This window comes from Oenanthe melanoleuca, chromosome 13, assembly GCF_029582105.1.
Source record: "Oenanthe melanoleuca isolate GR-GAL-2019-014 chromosome 13, OMel1.0, whole genome shotgun sequence".
Taxonomy (NCBI): Eukaryota; Metazoa; Chordata; class Aves; order Passeriformes; family Muscicapidae; genus Oenanthe; species Oenanthe melanoleuca.
In genome coordinates this window covers 15,514,155-15,533,740 of record NC_079347.1, presented here as the reverse complement: position 1 = coordinate 15,533,740, position 19,586 = coordinate 15,514,155, and the positions used below count along the sequence as shown (strand labels likewise).

The following is a 19,586-nucleotide window of genomic DNA, read 5'->3' as shown; positions in this document are numbered from 1 at the left end:
CCTCGTGGTTGTGTCCCTTAGTAGCTCCCTCTCACCTGGGGAAGGTGTAGCCAGTGGATGCTGCATTGCCTTGGCCACCCCCTCCTCTCCCTCAGCCACATTCCTTCTTCCTCCTCATTCCTTCTTCCTCCTCCTTCCTGCTTCCTCCTCTTCCCTCCCTGTGCTGGCTCTGGGCTGAGAGGGTTCTCCAAGGGCAGGGCTGTACCTGCCCAGCCTGGCCTCACCAAGAGCCCCATGCAGGATTCTTTGCTTCACCTGCTCATTATTTTTTCCTATTTTTGTACATCAGTGTTGCCCTGTGTAGTTGCCCTGTGAATGTCCAGATACCTCTGTGTACCTCATACATTTTAATGTGATATGCATAAATCCCATCCCATCAGAAATTTCATTTTAGCTCTGCTCTCTTTTTTGTTGATCATCTGAGCTAAATTAGTGTAGGTCCAAATCAAACTAAATCTGTAACTCTCCCTGCTGTTCATGTGCAGAGCTGAAACCTGCATCACTTGAGTTTGTCTGAGCATCATCTGAAGTATTTATAACCAAGGCACTAAAAATGTTACAAAGATAGTAGCATGCCATTTCTCTTTATGCAAAACCCACTTTGGTATGACGTATCTGGAGCAGAGAAAAGGCTAATGTGCTTCGTTTGCCAGCTAACCTAAGTGAACAAATAGGTACAGAAAGATTGGAGTGGGAATTGTTATATTTCATGTGATCAATCAGGTTTTGAAGCAGGCTGAGAGTAATTTGTTGTTGTGCAGGGATGTCAGAATTCCTGCCAGTTATGCCAGTTATATATGCCAGTTATGCAAGATCTTTGCAAGACTTGGAGTAACAATTTTAAGCAGAATTATTTGATTAGGAAAAAACCTGTTGTGTCTTTCTGCTTTCATCTGTAAAGATACTTCACACACATGGGAAAATACAGGAAAGAGGATGGCATTAAGGGAGGAAAACTACTACCAATTTTTTATCTAACTAGGACGCAAGTTTTCCAAAATGAGGATGGAACATCTAATTTTGTGTTTGTATGTCATAAAAAAAATTATGGACCTTGATGTTATTTGAAAAAATTTCTCAAACATCCAGAACAAGGAATGCCAGCGAGTGGAAACTTCATATTTCAGCAGATGCTACAGAAATGTTTTGGGTTTTGTGTGGTTTTTTTTTGTAGACATATTTTAAGAATACTATATTTAAAGAACACAGATCACACTAGTCACTATGTATTTCAGCAATGGAGTCATAAGAGGTCCTTTGCATTTCTGTGGGTGAGAGCTGGTTTATCAGTGTTTTTTTGTTTGACTGAGTGTTTAGGGTGGGTGATCTTGGAGGATGGATTGTGAGAGGTAAGGAGCCAAGGGGCAAATCTCCTGAACTATTGATGGCAGGACAGGGAAAGTATTAAAACCACAAAAGGAAAGTATGAGAAAAACCACAAGCTTAAAAAAACCCACAATCCTAAAAATAGTAGGTAGCAGAGGGATGAGAAGGAAAGGATCCATGGTATTTCAAGAAGGGTTTTTCAGATCCCCTCAGAGCTCTGGCTGTGCTCCAGCCTATTGGAGCAGGGGCTGCTTTCTTTGCATGTGCTGATTCAACTTCACTAAAAACATTGCACCAAAGTGCTGTGTCTCTCTTCCCTTTCTCATTCCCTTCTCTTCTCCACCTCTGGAAGATTTTCTGTGTCTCTAACCTCATGCAGTTCCTGCTTTAGCACCTGCAGCATCCCAGCCCCAGGGGTGGAATATCCCTTGCTGCCCACGGGTGGTTGTTGCCCTGTGTGCCGATGGGCAGTGCCACGTTCAGCACATCCTGCACTGGAGCTGCTCCTGCTGGGGGAACTTCCCAGGGTGTGCTGATCCAGAGCCCTTTGGGCTCTGCAGTTTGAGTGTGAGGAACAGGGGGTCTGAGGCAGGAGCAGGGGGTGGCTCAATGACCCGACACCATCCTCACCACTGGGCTCTGTGCTCAGCTCTTGGCTGATTTGGTACAAATAACATCTTCCCTTGAGTTCTAAGTTAATTTCTGTGTAGTCTGGTGCATCAGCACAAAGTGACTGAGGCAGCTTCCATGTCATGTTGTGGCTCCAAAGTACAATGCAGTCACTTCACCTCTTTGCCAGGAGCAGGGGGAGTGTGGCTTGCACCAGCCAGAGTGTGGCTAGCTACCCAGAGTGCACCTCCTTGCTCTTCACATCAGCCTGTCTTTGTCACTTGCTCCTAAATTTGACTCTGAGGCTGCTTTAGCAGCAGGTTCCCTCTGTTCAGAGGGTATTTTGCTGCCAAAACAGAGTTTTAATGAGAAGACCAGCTGTTCTCCCTCAGGACCAAGCTTCCACTTGCTCCTTAGTTTGCTTCTTAATTGTCTTATCACTGATGAATAATTTAATAATTTTTCTTCAGTATTTCATAAATTTAGAGTTTTGTGGAGTCTCAGTTAATAAAAACATAATGTATAGCAACAGAGACTTGGTTCTCTTCCCTTCCATTCGTGGCACAGCTTGTCATATTTCCCTGAGCAGTATCAAACAATATTGCAGCTAAATTGAAATAGTGAAACCAGATCAAGATGCCTGTCAGCATCCTACACTAATGTGCAGTTTGGGTTCTATTCCAGACTACTTTATGATGCAGAAATTCTGCATAGGTCAGTCTTCAAGCTTTAAGGATGACTGGCTTGCATGCCCTGTAGAGGGTAGTTTTTGCTCTTGTATTTCTCTAAAAATATATTAATTGGACATTAGCTTAAAAATCCAAACCACCCCAATGGGTAGGACTTGTGTTATTTATCATTGGAAAAATCTCTGATTGGCTGTGTGACGTTGTTTTTTAACAGCTGGAACAGGTCTGACAGAACAATCCTGCATTTCTGGATCTTCATCCAGTGTATAAGTTTCCTGATTTGTTTCTGCTTACTGAGAGATGTTATTGAAATAGTCTGCTTTTAAAAAAACAATCACCCAAATCAAACCTGTTTGAAACAATAGTTAAACATGGGACACTTTCTGTCAGCACCCACTGGAATTAATTTTCACATTTTTTTAAGTTTGTTGTGGCTGGAGAAAAGTGTCAAATATGGAAGAAGAAGACCTGGGTGAAACTGGTGGATCAGGGTTGGGTCACACAATTCCAAATGAGTTCTCTGCTCTCTGTTTCAGTTTGTCACATGGAATTCAGATAATGTCCTTGCCTTACTGGGCTTTATTTGTGAAGCACATGAAAGAACACACAGCAGAGATTCTGTAGAGAACACCAAGTGTTATCACTGTTGTTACATTCTGGTTGTTGGTATTGATCATTTCTGTGTATGGACATTGACTGCAATCACTTTTGAGATATAAAACCTCCAGTCAACATTGCCAGAGTACAACATTATTTGGTTTAAGGTCCCTTTCTCTACGATGATTAACTGTCCAGTTTAATGTCTCCTCTGCCTTCCCATGCTTGACAATATTTCTTTCAGACACATTCATTTGAAATAAAATCTTTTCTATATGGGCATCATATTCCTTTATGTATAAGAAAACCCTAATTTTTAAGAAATGTGTTAAAAAATTATGCTTATTCCTGATCCAGATACCATGTACATGTGCCCACCTTCTGATAACCTTCTGAAAGTGCAGTCTGATTTTTGTTATCAGAATAAATTCCCCCATTAGTGAAGTTGTCTGAGTTGATAAATGAGTGTAAATTAAAGTCTTTCACACATAACCACACACAAAAAAAATTACTAAAAATTAATGGATATTTTATTTTTTTTTTTTAATTTGTAAGGTAACTGTTGCTGGTGTGGAGACTCACAGCTACCCAAGAGCAATAATTTAATCAGATAACTTAATTTTTTGAAATAATTTGATTTTTGTTCATTCAATGATAAGTATGAGCACCTAGTAAGTATACCACTACCTAAAACTATAGATATCTGTAATTTCCTGGTAAGAATATAACAAAAAAAAAAAAAAATCACTTTTAACACTACACATGTTAGGGAGAAAAAAGTCCTCTTTGCTTTGGAATTTCTTAAGCATGAGAACAGATCTATTCCTGAATGTTCCTCTGACAATGTGGTTCATAGAAGGCCCATGAAGACTTAACACAGATTTTTCTTGCATATTAATTTAGAAATAGGAAGATTGTATGCTGTCATTCTGTATCCTAGTTGTGATATCAAATTAGAATAATCTTAATGGATTTTTCAAATATAAAATTGCAATTCAATATCTGCTGTATTAGGAGTGTTAACAAATCAATGCAAATGGGCTTGTTCTTTTTAGTGGGCTCATGAGAGGTGGAAACAACAATGGGTCCCTGAGACTGCTCCAGACTCTTGGTCCAGGTGTATCAGACTAAATCTGATCCAAATTTACTCTGCCCAAGCATTGTATGGTACAGACCAGGGTGTCAATGAGCCTCTGCTCTCATCTGCTGATAATTCCTTACTGATTTGAATTTGACCCACAGATGTGTCACACATGATTGTCAAAAGCTTCATTTCTCTGTGGAAGAAGCTTCTGTAAGAGCTCTCAGGACACATTTATTTAATGTCTTTTTTCCTTCTCTTCTTCTGACTCTTTCCTTGCCCCATGTCTCAAAGAAGTCTAATTATCTGACTGATTGCAGAATGCTCATTTTCTGTCCTCTGCCATGATTTCACAAGCCAACTTCAGTGTCAAAACCTTTTCTTCCTTGTGTGGTCTGTTGTTTTGCTGAAATTCATCCATCCTATTATGGCTTTACCTGCCCTGAACCTTTTCTGTCCAAGGGACACCAGCAATCCACACTTAGGTAAAGCAGAGATTTCAGGCACAGGTTCTGATTAGAAAAAGCTCCTAACAATTTTTGCAGAGGTTTTACCCAAATTGTAATCTTGATATTTAACTACTCTCTAGTCTCCTATACCTTCAGTTGGATAAAATATTGTGGTCATCCTCTTTTCCCAATTTTAAATTCTTCTTTAGTGATGCCACTGTCATGATCCTCAATACAGCACAGCACTTGGGAGGTTTTTTGTTTTCACTTTCTTTTCACAGTGTTAAACACCACTTAGTTCTGTAGCAGCCTCAGACATTCTGAAGGAAGAAGCAGTATATAATGCAATTATGATAGCTGTTTTTTTATACCTTAAGGAGGAAATGGAACCTGTTCCCTCCTTTCTCAATTAATACTGTATTTCTGTGGCTTTTACTTTGCATTGCTCAGAAAAATAAAACCATGGCCTTGAGATAAAGCAGGCCTGAAAAGCTGGTGCTGTGTGGGTAGCTGGGGTGAGGCTGTGCTTTCAGAAATTCAGTGCAGGTGATGGGTAGGGCTGTGCTGCTCCCTCTCCCCTTGGCACTGGCAACAAGCAGCATTGCTGAAAGGCATTTCAGTTCCCTGCCTTCTGTTAGCTCTGGTAATGTGGGAACACTCCAGTGTTTGGTGCCTGCCAGGATGGTTACACAGCCTCTGCAGGCTGGGAATTCCACTGCCTTCCCCATGCTGGAGAGGGAAGAGCAGGGCTGCACTGTGGTGTGCTGGGGGAGCTGGGCAGAGGGCGGCAGGCAGGCAGCACAGCCCCAGGGGATGAGCAGTGATGGTGCTGCCTGTTTCACTAATTGCAAGTGATTAGACAGGTGTATTTAATTTAAAAATTAAATGGAAATTTAAGAAACATTGCCTTGTTCTGAGTCTCTTCATGCTCCTGTAATAGAGAACTGCATGGAGGTTTAATGTCTTGGTAAGGATTAAGTCTTTGCAAGATGTCAGTAGTGCTATTTAGAGAAGGCAACACTCGATCTTTTCCACCTAGCCTAAGTTTTCAGTGGGCTGTTTCCTTTCTGCTGTGCCACAGAGTGAGTTCCTAGCCTGCAGGAGATTTTTCCATGGTGAATGCAGTGGCAGTGAAGTGTTTGCTGCAGTGCTGCTGAGAGGATTGCTGGCCAGCACAAGCTCTGTGGGTGCCTCATCACGCTGCTGCTGCTCTCAGTTAATTTTCTGGTCTCCAAGCAGACTGGGAGCCAGCTGCAGGCAGGGCTGTTTGGGATGGAGCTGTTCTGAGGCAGCACTCCAGCAGCTCCCAATCCATCACTGACCTTCCCCAGCTGGGCTGGGCTCCTGCCCTGCCCTGAGCCCTGCATCCCTGGGAGTGCCTGAGAGCATCCCTGGGGCTGAGGCTGGGGTGGTGGGGCCTGGGATCAGCCCCTGCAGAGACTCACATCATTGTGCTTTGAGAAGCTCCCAGTGAGAGAAGCCCACCATTCTCACAGCTGAAATCATCTTGCATTCATTTTTCTGTTTTACCATGTGTGACTGTGGGGTTGCAGCTGGTTTTTAGTTGCTTGTTTTTTGTTTTTTTTTCTTTGCCCTTCACACACAAAAAACTTTATTTAAAGAATTCTTTAAGATTTGCTGGGTTAACGTTGGCTCATGTGCTGAGTGATAAACTGTGTGAGGGCTTTCCAACAGCACTTTACAATAATCTGTATTTTATTCAGTAATCCATGGTTTCATCTGAGTAACAGAATCTTTTACTTGTAGTAGGTGAAGGTAACATCTCTGGTACCTTGAAAAGTCAGGAAACTTGAGCAGGACTTCTTGTCTGAATGTTCCTTTTTTAGTACAATAACAACCAATAAAGAATTCAAATGAAATCTCACTGCCTGTGAAAGAAATGCCAGTCATGTAGTATTGCAGCTTGCAGTACCCTGGAGGCAGACAAATCCTTGTTTCTGTCTTGTACTTCCTTGTATCATGCCTGCTTTTAAAAAGAGAAATAACCCATTGAAAAGCCTGATGCAGTGCAACATGTACATTGCATTATATTTGCTTTTTTTTACTCTAGAATTATACAACATTCCTGTTTCTTTTTCCATATATTCCACACAAATTATTTTTACCTGTTGTACATGTTGGGAAACAGATGGTCCAGATAGTAAATAACTGGCTTCCCAGGAGCTATGAAATTGAATTCTCCCAGGTAGCTCCTCCAGGAACCTTGTATTTGCTGGTATATGTCAGTGAGCCTTCATGTTAATGATGCTTATATATCAGTGTTTATTTCCATCATTTGGTTCAACCTAAAAGTAAAACTGTTTTTAATTATTATTTTCATGCTTTTTGGGGGCCAAAGGGGTTAGATTGTAAGTATTTTTGGAAAAAAATGGTCAAACCCTGGAAATCCATTGAAGAACATTGTAGTAAGATAGAATTATTTATTTTTCCTCTTAGACAAGAAAAATATTATATTTTTGTTGATGCTGCTGTTGAACTGAAAAAAAAAATCTAGATTGGTGTGCACTGTGCATTATGGTGAGTTGTCCTAAGGCAGTAGTTTGAGATGGAATAAAAAAAAATTCAGAAGTTGAAAAAAGTTAGTGCTGCTGGGAAGAGATGATAATACTGCCTCAGAAACAGAGAAATTACGTGATGCTGAAAGCCTTGTTCAATATATTTAGTTTCATTTGTAGTTCAGCTGCCAAACTTCTCAGTGGTGCAACTTGACCTTACTGACTCCTCAAACAACAAAAAGATTCCACATCATTAGTCTGCTGATGGACCATTCCTTCTCTTAAGATCTGCAGCACCTGGAAGGCTGATTTATTAAAAAGCTCCGTTTCCTATTAGATCTTCTTTCTGACATAATTACTTTGGAAATTTATTTTGAGAGGCTCTTTCTGGTATAATTTTTTTTAGGAGGTTGAGTTTAAGGTAAAAAAGAGTGTTTTGGACAACATGCAATAAGTTCTGTGGCGCTTCTGAAATAATCAAGGCAGTGCATTGCATTAAACCACCCATGGCTGGCATTTCTTTTGCCCCTTGGAAACCAAATGTGTTCCAGCTCACTGGGTGATGCAAGATCCTGAGTGCTGCTGTAACAGCTTCAGGGATGACTTTCTGTTGCACCTGACTTGAGACTCACAGTGAATTGGAAATTATGGCACAGTCATTCTTATATCACCATGGCAATTTTCAGTGTCCCCCGTAGACCAGCCAGAGGAGCAGCAGTTTTCAGGTCATAATCCTATCAGGAAAATGTCACCAGGTTCCACTGCTGGCCTAAATATTTATGTTTAGAATTTTCTGTCTTTTGTTCAGAAAAATCTTCATTTTCACTTTGGTGTGATTCCCAGTGCTTCAAATTGTGTGAGCTCAGTCAAGAATTTGTCTGAGTCTCTAGACAGGGTCCAGCTCTTTCCCATTCTGCAGAGCCAAGTCTAGAGAACATTTACCTTTCTGCACTAAAATGTTCCATGGTAATGATGACAGTAATAATGAACTTCATTGCTTAGAAATATAAATGCCTGCTTTTCTTTTTAATTCTTCTTCCATCATTGCCTTCTTCAAACAATAGTGTGAATAATGCTCATGTACCTGAGCTGAAGAAGATAAATACATCCTTAAACTCTCTGAAATACATTTTATATTTATATCAATATTGGGAACCTAAATTAAAAGATAGGTTGAAAAATATGTGAGATGATTGTTTTTCAGTTAGAAACAAGAAAACTCCAACTTCTCTGTGACTCATTTTTACAATAGGCAAAATTTGCAATAGTGTGCCTACCTTTTCCTAAATAGGTAACATACTCCTAGATTACATATATAAAGTACCACAGGACACTGAGTCTGCATAAAGCATTATTATTGAAGGGATGTGATTTGCCATTGACCAGACATTATTTCATGCAGCCCGTGTACCTCATGCAGTGGGATAATGAATATTTAAGTGATGTATTTCAACAAATATAATCAGTCCTGGTGTCTCAGATAATACTGTTTTGTAGGGCAGTGAGTTTTAACCTTTTTGTGGGTGACCCTCACTTGAGAGAAGTGGTTATATGACTGTAATCCCTTCGGTTTGACTCCTGGTGAAGGGTCTAGTTTTGCTTTTGCTTGTATGACTGTGCACACTGGATATTGTAGGCAAGCAATGGGGTATTTTTACTTTGTTTTTTTATTTTTGTTTGGTTTGGTTTTGGTTTTTGTTGTTGTTTTTGTCTATTTTTTTGTTAGAGCAACATTTAATTTTCTACTGTAATATTGTGTTGGGGACATGGCTGCAATGCACTGGCAGACACTGATAAGTGACTTACTGTTTCATATCACATATTTACTGAATTTTCAGTTTGAAATGTACAGTCTGGGATGACAGCCAGTCATTCAACCTATTCTTGCCTCAAAGAGTGTAAAAAACATGCAGACAAAAGAAAGAGCACCTGGCAAATGTCTTGGGTTTAAAACAGCAAGACAGAGAGGTAATGGTATCCATGGTTAGGAGTGAGATAACTTTTTCCTCTACAGCACGTTGAAAACATTTTCAGAACATTGAGATGCCATTTAGCTACAGCCTTGCACAAAATAATGTAGAGAATAAAGCAAGCAAACAGGAGAAGTGAAGCAGAGCCAGCACAAAGCCCAGTCCGTGCTGCTGGGCAGGAGCCCTGGTCCTACCCTGCCAAGGCTGGGGCTGGAGACAGCAGCTCCTGTGGCACTGTCACATCCCTGGGCATTCCAGTGCTTTCTGCTCTCCCTGACTCAGAGTAATGTGAGCTGCCTTGGAAGATGGATTTAGCTTGGAAGGTGGCCCTGTGGTTCTGTGAAACACCCGTTACTCATTGTGATGGCAGATGATGTGGTTTCCTTGAGAAAACAGTGTGGCAGAGGGATTTGAATAAAGAACCAGGAGTGCTGCAGACGAGGTTTCTAATGCTGGCTGACAAGGGTTGTCTGTGGGCTTTGTAATTATTTTCTTTCAATTCATCAGCTTTGGTTTTGGGGGTTCTTTTGTTCAGTATTTGCATTGTTTAAAGCATAAGGAAATAGTTGTGTCATTATTCATTTCAGAAAAATAATACATGTTTGGGTTTTTTCTTTTAGTTCTTTAGTGAAAAGGAATGATGAGGAGGTGTAAATGTCTCTTTAGCATTTAATAATGTCAGGGAGGATAATTCAGCACAACTATGATACAATCTCCATTCCTTTTTTGAGGTGGTGTTGACAAAGAACTGGGATGCAGGGAAGCAATTGCTTTGCTCAGATTAGGGATGCTGCCTTTTCCACTTCGTGTTTCATCCCTGCAGTGGGAGATCAACTTGTTCTCCTCGGATCATTGTGTTGCTTGGATTTAGTGCATGAGTTAAGTGAGTGTACCAAAGCCTGGAAAGAGCCAGGAGAAACAATTTGACCACATCAAAGCAGATGTGAATTTTCTCTTGTATTTTAGTCACCATTTGAATTGTAAAAAAGCTGGGCAGTGATGTCTGGAAGGGCTGGTGTACCTGCAGCCCTGGGAGATCCAGGGGCTCTCTCTGAGCCCTGGGGCTGCCAGGCTGTGCCACAGCAGCACTGCTCCTGAGGGATGTGCTCTGTGCCAGCCTGCTTTGTTTAAGTGTTTCACCAGATCAAAGAATGAACTGAGCAAAATATTTTTTTTTCTTTTTTAGTATTTGGGTTCTGATTAAACCCAAATAAGTAAATTGGATAGCATATGATTGCTTCAAAGCTACACAGATCAGACTTTGTATTCTCAGATTACTTAATTACAACACAATTTACCCTCACTCAGCTTCTAATTTGAAACGAGTGCTGCTGATATTCTTAACTACAGTAAGATCTCTTGAAGAATCACATGTTGATTATGTGGACACCAGGCTGTGATTTTTTGAAAATGCTCAGCACAATCAATGTGTACTAAAATTGATTGGAATTAGATATGTTGTCTGTTTGTGAATTTAAATGAGAAATTAAAAAACTATTTAAAATTGTGGAGAGTACCAGTATTTCAGATTTCCAGGTCTCTGATTTTCACTATGATTTTGACAGTTTCCTTAAATCCTAAATATTTGAGCTTGTATAGTGTATCCTGGTGAAATGACTAATTCAGCTAATAAATTTAAAAAGGCATCATTTCCTCAGTATTCTCCCCAGACCAATACTGGCTACTGCTGTATCAAAAATAAAATCTATTTTCTAGTGTAAAAAGCCAGATGTACTCCATCAAGACTCTCATTGTGTTTAAGCTTCCAAATCAAAGACAATTTCCAGGGGGCCAGAGCATGTCGTGCCGTGGGATCCATCGGGCCAATCCCTTCGGATCCTTTATTTTTGGGACAAGTGATTCATTCCTCTGAACTTCAGAGCTCAGCAGATTTGCAGGTACTGCTGAAGTTTAATTTAGGCAAAGATGTTCATAAAGAAGTGCTCAGATGTTCAGATGTGAATCCAATTTTATATCCCTGGCAAGTTCAACAGTGTTCAGCTCCTGCTTTTGATTCATTTGAACAGGTTTATGGAGAAGCAGCATATTAAGCTTTTATCTCTCATATACATGAGTGTGTGCACACTCCCTGGTTAGTACTTTTTACATATATAAGCTTTTATACATTTTAATAGAAGCTATATAATAGCTATATGATGGTAATATCAGTATTTATTTTTCTATATTAAATGCCACATTTGTCCTGTGCCAGATTTCAGAGTTTTTGCAGCTGCAATATGTGTTCAGTTACCTCTGCACAGCTCATTTTTAAAGTATCTTACATTTACTGTGTGGGAACTGAATCTTGAGGCAGATTAAATAATTTGTGGTAATTTGATTTCAGCTCCTGCTTCCTTCATCTTACAGAAATGCTGTTCATTCTTATTGATGTGTACTTGGCTCACTTTTAAGAACAGCCTCCATGATATTGTGGTAATAAGATTCAGAGTCTTTATTTAACTGGTGCTGCTGTGGCTCTCAGAGCAAAACTGTTTTGTTTATGTGGGTATGACTTTTTTGTACTTATCCTTGAGAAGGAAAAGGTGCATCTGAAGTAAGTTGAGAAAACATGAAGCACAGGAATATTTTGAAGTAACTATTAACACAAGAGCACATATTTGTATTTTATCACTCATAAATATTCACTTATTGAAATCCAAGTATGCTTTGTTTAAAGTCAGAACACAGACTAGGAGAATAATTTCACTTAAGCTTCTGTGCATGTGGATATTGTCCAAACACATTTTCTTCCTGCTGTGTCTTAGTCTGCATGCTGTTGTGAAATGGTACAGGACCTAGTATAGATTAGAGATTGGATGTTCTTGGAGGTCCAAATGGGGGTTTTAAACATCAAACTTTATTGAATAAACAGTCTCTTTTATGCTTAGATAAGACCTAGCCAGGGATAGTGAGGAGAGCTGCACATATGATGGCCTTAAAATGTGGGATGTGTTCCTGGAAGGTGACTGTATTTAGAGCAGTTGAATTCCCACAGGGTGCACGTTCAAGCAACAGACATTCAAGAAAGATAAAGAACTGCTCTGTAGATTTAAGGCAACATGTGGGGGATGCAGAATTTATTATCATTCCTTTCTTTAAGTTTCTTTCAGAAGAGAAGTTGTACTCCCCTTGTGTAAGTCCCAGTGAACCTGGGTCTGTTCCTCCCCAGCCTGTGCTTCCCCAAACCCTCAGAAATGCTGAAGAAAATCAACAGCCTCCCTCCAAAGGGGCTGTTCCCTCTCAGAGGCACTTTCACTGCTTCTCCCTGGGCAGGCAGTCTGCAGAGCAGTGCCAGCAGAGAGCTGCCCCTGGGGTGTTGTGTAAAACCCTGGAGTCAGGTTGGAAAAGCCTTCTGAGATCTCGAGTCTGAGCCTGAACCCAGCCCTGGCAGCTCACCACTAACATGTCCCTAAGTGCTGCTGCAGCTCAGAGCTCCGTGCTGGTGAAACATCCTCCTGCTGCTCTGGGGTTTGGGTTTGGGTTTGGGGTGCTGTTTAGTGTCTTGATATTTTTTGCTTATTTTGGATTTTTTATAAATATTGGTCTTAATTAATTTACAGTAGTTACTCAGTTCAGCAGCTTTTCTAGAATTCTTTGTTTCATATGACAAAGATCAGTCTTGCTGCAAATGATGTTTTGTGATGTTTTCTTTTTAATATTTGATTCATTAAGTATAGAATTTGCTTCGGTTTCTAAAAACAAACATGCATCATTAGAATTCTCATTTCTCTAGTATTACTGATTAATGTTCACTAGAAAACAATTTGACACAATGTCTAAAGCATACAGTTCATAATAGTGTTTGTTTTGTTTATTCTCTTTTGCTGTTTTTATTAGACATAAATTATTGGAATGTGTGGAATTGCACATGAACTTATTTACCAGTCTGCATTTATGTTTAGAAAAGTGACAATGTTGGAATGACACCTGCTTATCAGATTTTCTTTTTATGTGCTGTTATTTTAATCCATTTGCCTCAATGATTAGAAAAAATATTTTTCATTATCAATGCAAGCATGTCAGTACTCAAAGAATGAGAAAAGTTTATATCCTTCTTTATCACTGAAAAATATCATCTGTCATTTTTCAATGAAAGAGACTGAAAGAGCTGCATAATTTCCAGATCTTGTTGTGTGTTTGTGGCATTACTCAATAGAAAAATTCAGGCAAAATCCTGATCACATGGAATAACATGAAAGATACCATCACTGCCTTGTTGCTCTCTTTTCATTTTTGGAGTTTAATCTTCTTGTGCTGGCACAAATCATGTTCATGTGAAGCTGATTGGTAAAATACAGTGAATGAAAGAAGATTTGATTTCTCTGATTATGTTTCATAGGGGCCTAAAGACCGTATTCACAAAAGCTATTTTTAATCCATTAAGGTTCATCTGCTCAAAGTCCCTGATAGAAACAGGAGGAGTAAATTTCCTCTTGCTAGATGGAGGAAATGGTCAAGCTAGGCTGCTGTCCTGGCTGCTCCACCGAGGAGAGTTTCTCTAGGGACAATCCATTGAGAAGTATTTTAAATTTAAATTTTGTCACCATGCCAGCCGTGCACAGTGAAGCACTGTTTGTGTTGCTGATCTCAAGGAATCACTGATCTGATTTGCCCACTCTCTGGTGCCCACAGGTCCAAGAGGCACAGTCTCTTTTCCCAGGCAGCGGCCCCTTGAAAATGCCGAGGAGAGCAGTGTGACCACACACATTTGTGATTTGTTCTTCTTTTCTATTCCAGGCCCTTCAAATCACCACAGCCAGTCGACGCTGAGGCCGCCCCTCCCTCCTCCTCACAACCATTCCCTGTCCCATCACCATTCCTCTGCCAACTCCCTCAACAGGAACTCTCTGACCAACCGGCGCAACCAGATCCACGCGCCCGCGCCGGCGCCCAACGACCTGGCCACCACCCCAGAGTCCGTGCAGCTGCAGGACAGCTGGGTGCTCAACAGCAACGTGCCCCTCGAGACCAGGTGGGTGCTGCCAGGGACACCCCGGGGTGCCACCGGGGCTCCTCCAAGGGGCACAGAGAAACCCCTGGTGTGCTGGGAGATGGGCCTCAGTGTGCTGGGAGATGGGCCTCGGTGTGCTGGGAGATGGGCCTCGGTGTGCTGGGAGATGGGCCTCGGTGTGCTGGGAGATGGGCCTCAGTGTGCTGGGAGATGGGCTCTGGTGTGCTGGGAGATGGGCTCTGGTGTGCTGGGAGATGGGCTCTGGTGTGCTGGGAGATGGGCCTTTGGTGTGCTGGGAGATGGGCTCTGGTGTGCTGGGAGATGGGCCTCGGTGTGCTGGGAGATGGGCTTTGGTGTGCTGGGAGATGGGCCCGGGGGTGCTGGGAGATGGGCCTTGGTGTGCTGGGAGATGGGCTCTGGTGTGCTGGGAGATGGGCTTTGGTGTGCTGGGAGATGGGCCCTGTGTGCTGGGAGATGGGCCTTGGTGTGCTGGGAGATGGGCTCTGGTGTGCTGGGAGATGGGCTCTGGTGTGCTGGGAGATGGGCCTTGTGTGCTGGGAGATGGGCCTTGGTGTGCTGGGAGATGGGCCTCAGTGTGCTGGGAGATGGGCCTCGGTGTGCTGGGAGATGGGCCTCGGTGTGCTGGGAGATGGGCCTCGGTGTGCTGGGAGATGGGCCTCGGTGTGCTGGGAGATGGGCCTCAGTGTGCTGGGAGATGGGCTCTGGTGTGCTGGGAGATGGGCTCTGGTGTGCTGGGAGATGGGCCTCGGTGTGCTGGGAGATGGGCCTCAGTGTGCTGGGAGATGGGCTCTGGTGTGCTGGGAGATGGGCTCTGGTGTGCTGGGAGATGGGCCTCGGTGTGCTGGGAGATGGGCTCTGGTGTGCTGGGAGATGGGCCTCGGTGTGCTGGGAGATGGGCTCTGGTGTGCTGGGAGATGGGCTCTGGTGTGCTGGGAGATGGGCCTCGGTGTGCTGGGAGATGGGCCTCAGTGTGCTGGGAGATGGGCCTTGGTGTGCTGGGAGATGGGCTCTGGTGTGCTGGGAGATGGGCCTTGGTGTGCTGGGAGATGGGCCTCGGTGTGCTGGGAGATGGGCTGTGGTGTTCTTTGGTGTGCTGGGAGATGGGCCTCGTGTGCTGGGAGATGGGCTCTGGTGTGCTGGGAGATGGGCTCTGGTGTGCTGGGAGATGGGCTCTGGTGTGCTGGGAGATGGGCGTGCTGGGAGATGGGCCTCGGTGTGCTGGGAGATGGGCTCTGGTGTGCTGGGAGATGGGCTTTGGTGTGCTGGCAGATGGTCCTTGGTGTGCTGGGAGATGGGCCTCAGTGTGCTGGGAGATGGGCCTTGGTGTGCTGGGAGATGGGCCTTGGTGTGCTGGGAGATGGGCCTTGGTGTGCTGGGAGATGGGCTCTGGTGTGCTGGGAGATGGGCTTTGGTGTGCTGGGAGATGGGCTCTGGTGTTCTTTGGTGTGCTGGAAGATGGGCTGTGGTGTGCTTTGGTGTGCTGGGAGTTTTGGTGTTCTTTGGTGTGCTGGGAGTTTTGGTGTTCTTTGGTGTGCTGGGAGTTTTGGTGTGCTTTGGTGTGCTGGAAGATGGGCTTTGGTGTTCTTTGGTGAGCTGGGAGATGGGCTTTGGTGTTCTTTGGTGTGCTGGGAGATGGGCTGTGGTGTGCTTTGGTGTGCTGAGAGTTTTGGTGTGCTTTGGTGTGCTGAGAGATGGGCTTTGGTGTTCTTTGGTGTGCTGGGAGATGGGCTTTGGTGTTCTTTGGTGTGCTGGGAGATGGGCTTTGGTGTTCTTTGGTGTGCTGGGAGATGGGCTTTGGTGCGCTTTGAGTCAGCCTAACACTGCACGGGGATTGAGTGGCATTAGAGCATCCAGCAGCCCCAATCTGCTTTGCACTGGAAGGTACACAGTGAATAATGCTGCTCACATTCCATTTTAAAGCCTTTTATTCACTTGGACCTTCCTTGCATACACAACTCATGCGATTAGTACGGCATATTTATATCACAGGCTCAGGGACAACTTACTTAGAATTCATATTGACTGTGCTGCTGAAAAATTATACATTTTGCCTTTCCTGAAGCAACAAACAGAGGCTCACTTGACATTATGCATTTTGGGAGACTTTGAGAAACAATCCGAGATTCATGACTGACAGTACTATAATTTTAATTTATACCTCATCCAGCATGCAAGTTCATTTTAATCTCTTCTGTACATGTTAACAGCTTGATGCCTGTGGGGCAAACAGCAGCATATAAATGAAAAGGTGCAGCACATAGGCCTGACAGAGAAATAAATAAATAAATGCCTGATATGCTGCTGGTCTAAATATTCTGGTTTGTTGTCATTTGGGGTATAGAATGTCAAACATATTTAACTTGCACTTTAAATAGCAGAGTTGGCAGAGCTGATCTCTCAGAATTTAAAATTAGCCATTGTGGTGCTGAATAAAGTGCTTGGAATAGCAGGGTGGTGTTGCTTGCCCAGAGAGTGATAAACACAGCGAGCAGGTGGAGGAGCTGGGCTGCTGGAGCACTGCCTGCTGCCAGGGTTTAGCTGCTTGGTTGCCACAGCTTCTGGGATGTTAGGTTTGGTTTTCAGCCTCCCAGGGCTTTAATGAGGCTCTGCTGGATTACACCCCACATTTGGGGAGTCGCACCCCCATGCAGCCTCAGCCCAGCCCCTCCAACATTTGATTAAACCCTGCTCATCTTGGAGGAGCTGCTGTGGCTGGGTTGGAGTTGACAGCACCGAGGCTGGGGTTACTCAGTGGTTGATGAGTGGTGGGTTGCAGCTCCATGGGGAGCAAATGAGCCTGGGAAGGGCAGGGAGGCAGTGCCAGGCTGGGCTGGGCTGGGATGGGATGTGCTCAGGGGGCTGCCCTCACTTTGTCCTGCTCTGCTGAAATGGGAACATGGGTGCCATGAAGAAGTGGGAAGCAAATTCAGGTTATCCAAAGCCCAGATGGCCAAAAAAGGAAAGGAGAGGGATTCTTGCTTATTGAAGGTTTGGAGCTAACTTTGGGGAAAAAAAAAAAAAAAAAAAAAAAAAAAAAAAATCAAAAAAAGAAAAAAACCTCAATTCTCTGCTTCTATGAGAACTTCTGCTACTTAATATAACTTAATTTGGACATCCTGAATTTTTTATTCATTTATTGCTAAGAATTACAAGATAGAAATGTGGGTGCTGTTCATGCTGTGTGCCCAGGAACAGTACTACTTTTAGTTCTGGTGTAGAGTGGCCACCTGCTGTGGCTGTTCTGCCTCTTCCTGTATGGAATTGTTCTTGGGTACAATGCAAACAAAAATATGTCATTTCTGAAGGCTCAAGATTGTCCCAATTTACCAATCACTTTACCTGGAGGGAATTCCTTGGGGTATTCACAAAAGGATTCTCTGCCATCCCTGAGCCACAGCAGTGGGCATTTGCCTGGCTGAGTTTTTTACTGTGTTTTTGTACCTGTTCCCAGCCAGAGGTGACTGTGAATGCCACTACTGACTTTGGTCCTTCTCTTTTTTCTTATCCTGCGACCTCTGGGAGTGTGTATGGACACGTTGATGACACAAGGTTACTTTGTGAACACTGTTATTTTTGGAGGTTGCAGGATGCCCGGCAGTTAATTGGCGCCTTTTGGAAGACAGGTTTATCACAGGCAACCATTAAGCTATTAGAAAATGTCCTGGCAGAATTGCTGTGTTCCAAGACTATTCCAGAGCTGCTTCAGGATCGATTTTAGTTCTTTTCTGAAATTACACACCTGACAGAGCTTGATGACAAGTTTCATCACAAGAATATTAACTCAGAAGATGTCTGAAATTGGTGCTCGTGAAATCACTGAGACTTTCAGAATTAACCTGTAACTCTTTCACTTTAAAACTGGTGTTTCATCTACATTGATACAATAGCCACAAAAAAAAAGACATCTTTTTGATAACTTTTTACTTCAGCCTTTACTTTAAAGCTGTAGCTTGTTGCAAAGCGTTGACCCCTCTCATGCTGCCTCTTCACAGTGCACTATTCTAATTTTTTATCTTGTTATCTGTTTATTCATCTCAGTAGAGGAGCGCTCAGGAGGCAAAGCCAGCACTGACAGCACCTGCCTTATCAAGAGAAGGTTTCATAACTCTTGGTTTTCATCTTTCATTTACCTTCAGTAGATTCTGCTCTCAACTGAAAATGATGTGCAAGTGGTCACGTTACTGATTATGAAACGGAAAGTGGCACCTGAGCTGTCTGAAGGGAATGCTTTGTGTCAGCACTACAAAACTCAGATCACCATTTAGATTCCAGATGTCTCTTTATCTAACAGTACCAAGTGCTGAAATCATTGAATAATACAACACGCGTCTGCATGTTGCTGCTTTTTTTATTTTAATTTTTTTTTCTGGTAAGAATATTTTAACCTTCCCTTTGTTCCTTTACTGTCTTAGGCAGTTTGGGCTAAATTCAGACTGTTTGGAGATATCATATTTTCCAAATATATCTTTTCTCTGTTTCTTGTTTCAGTATTGATTGGGAGGGGGTGTTAATCATATTTGGTTTATTTTCTTTGTGATGTAAAGGACGCTTTTACTGCTTGCACATGTTTTCATGTGGCCTTTTCAGGCAAGTGTGCCCAAATCTTTGTGTGTCCTTTGTGGTGCTGTATTTGTTACATAATTATGTTTAGCTCTATTGCAGCAGCTCGTTGCTTCTAGTGGAATTATGAGTTTACAACAAGCCTATGCAGAGTTCCTAATTGTACTTACTTAGAGCCATAGAATGGTTTGGGTTGGAAAGAGCTTCAGGATCACCATGGGCAAGGACACCTAACACTAGATGAAGTTGCCCAAAACCCTGACTGACCTGACCTGGAACACTTGCAGTGATGTGTGCTTGATTTTAGTGTGCTTGCTTCTGGTTCAGGCAAACAAAGAGGGGCTGTGCCTTCCCTGGTCTGCTGCTGCTTTATGGCTGCAACAGGCTCCCAGGCTGGCTGCATAATCGTTCTGTTTTCTTTGAAATAAGGGGCTGTAATGGAAGGCTTGAAATATCTCTAAGTAAGGGCACAGTAATGCATGGCTGTAGCATTTTTATGATGCTATTTTTATGGTTCATTTCTGCAGTATTTAGCTGCTTTACCTTTAGGCTCAGAGCTGCTGTTTAATGCTCTTTAACTTTTATTGTCCTCTTGCAGTCTGTTTCAAAGCATCTCTTCCTCCTCCTAACAAAGTGCTGGTTTCTACCTTCTCCAGTTGAGAGGTGTTCCTTTATTGCTGCTTTAATCATTGCTTTCCAAGGGGATGTGTGATGGAAATGCTGCCTTTGAACATCCCAGGGTGGGTCCGTTCCTTCCTGGCAGCTGGAGAGGCAGCGCTCTGCTTTAAAGCTGGGAATGCTTTGAGGGCACAGGGAG

The 19,586-nt window shown here is 42.9% G+C and overlaps 1 protein-coding gene across 1 annotated transcript in view; it reads left to right on the top strand.

Moving 5' to 3' along the window:
* The window catches only part of TENM2 (teneurin transmembrane protein 2), a 602,965-nt gene that overhangs the window by 413,700 nt on the left and 169,679 nt on the right, over positions 1–19,586 (top strand). Inside the window, exon 7 of the mRNA XM_056502736.1 lies at positions 13,975–14,209. Within this exon, the coding sequence (XP_056358711.1) occupies positions 13,975–14,209 (235 nt within the window). The remainder of the gene's footprint in view (positions 1–13,974; positions 14,210–19,586) is intronic.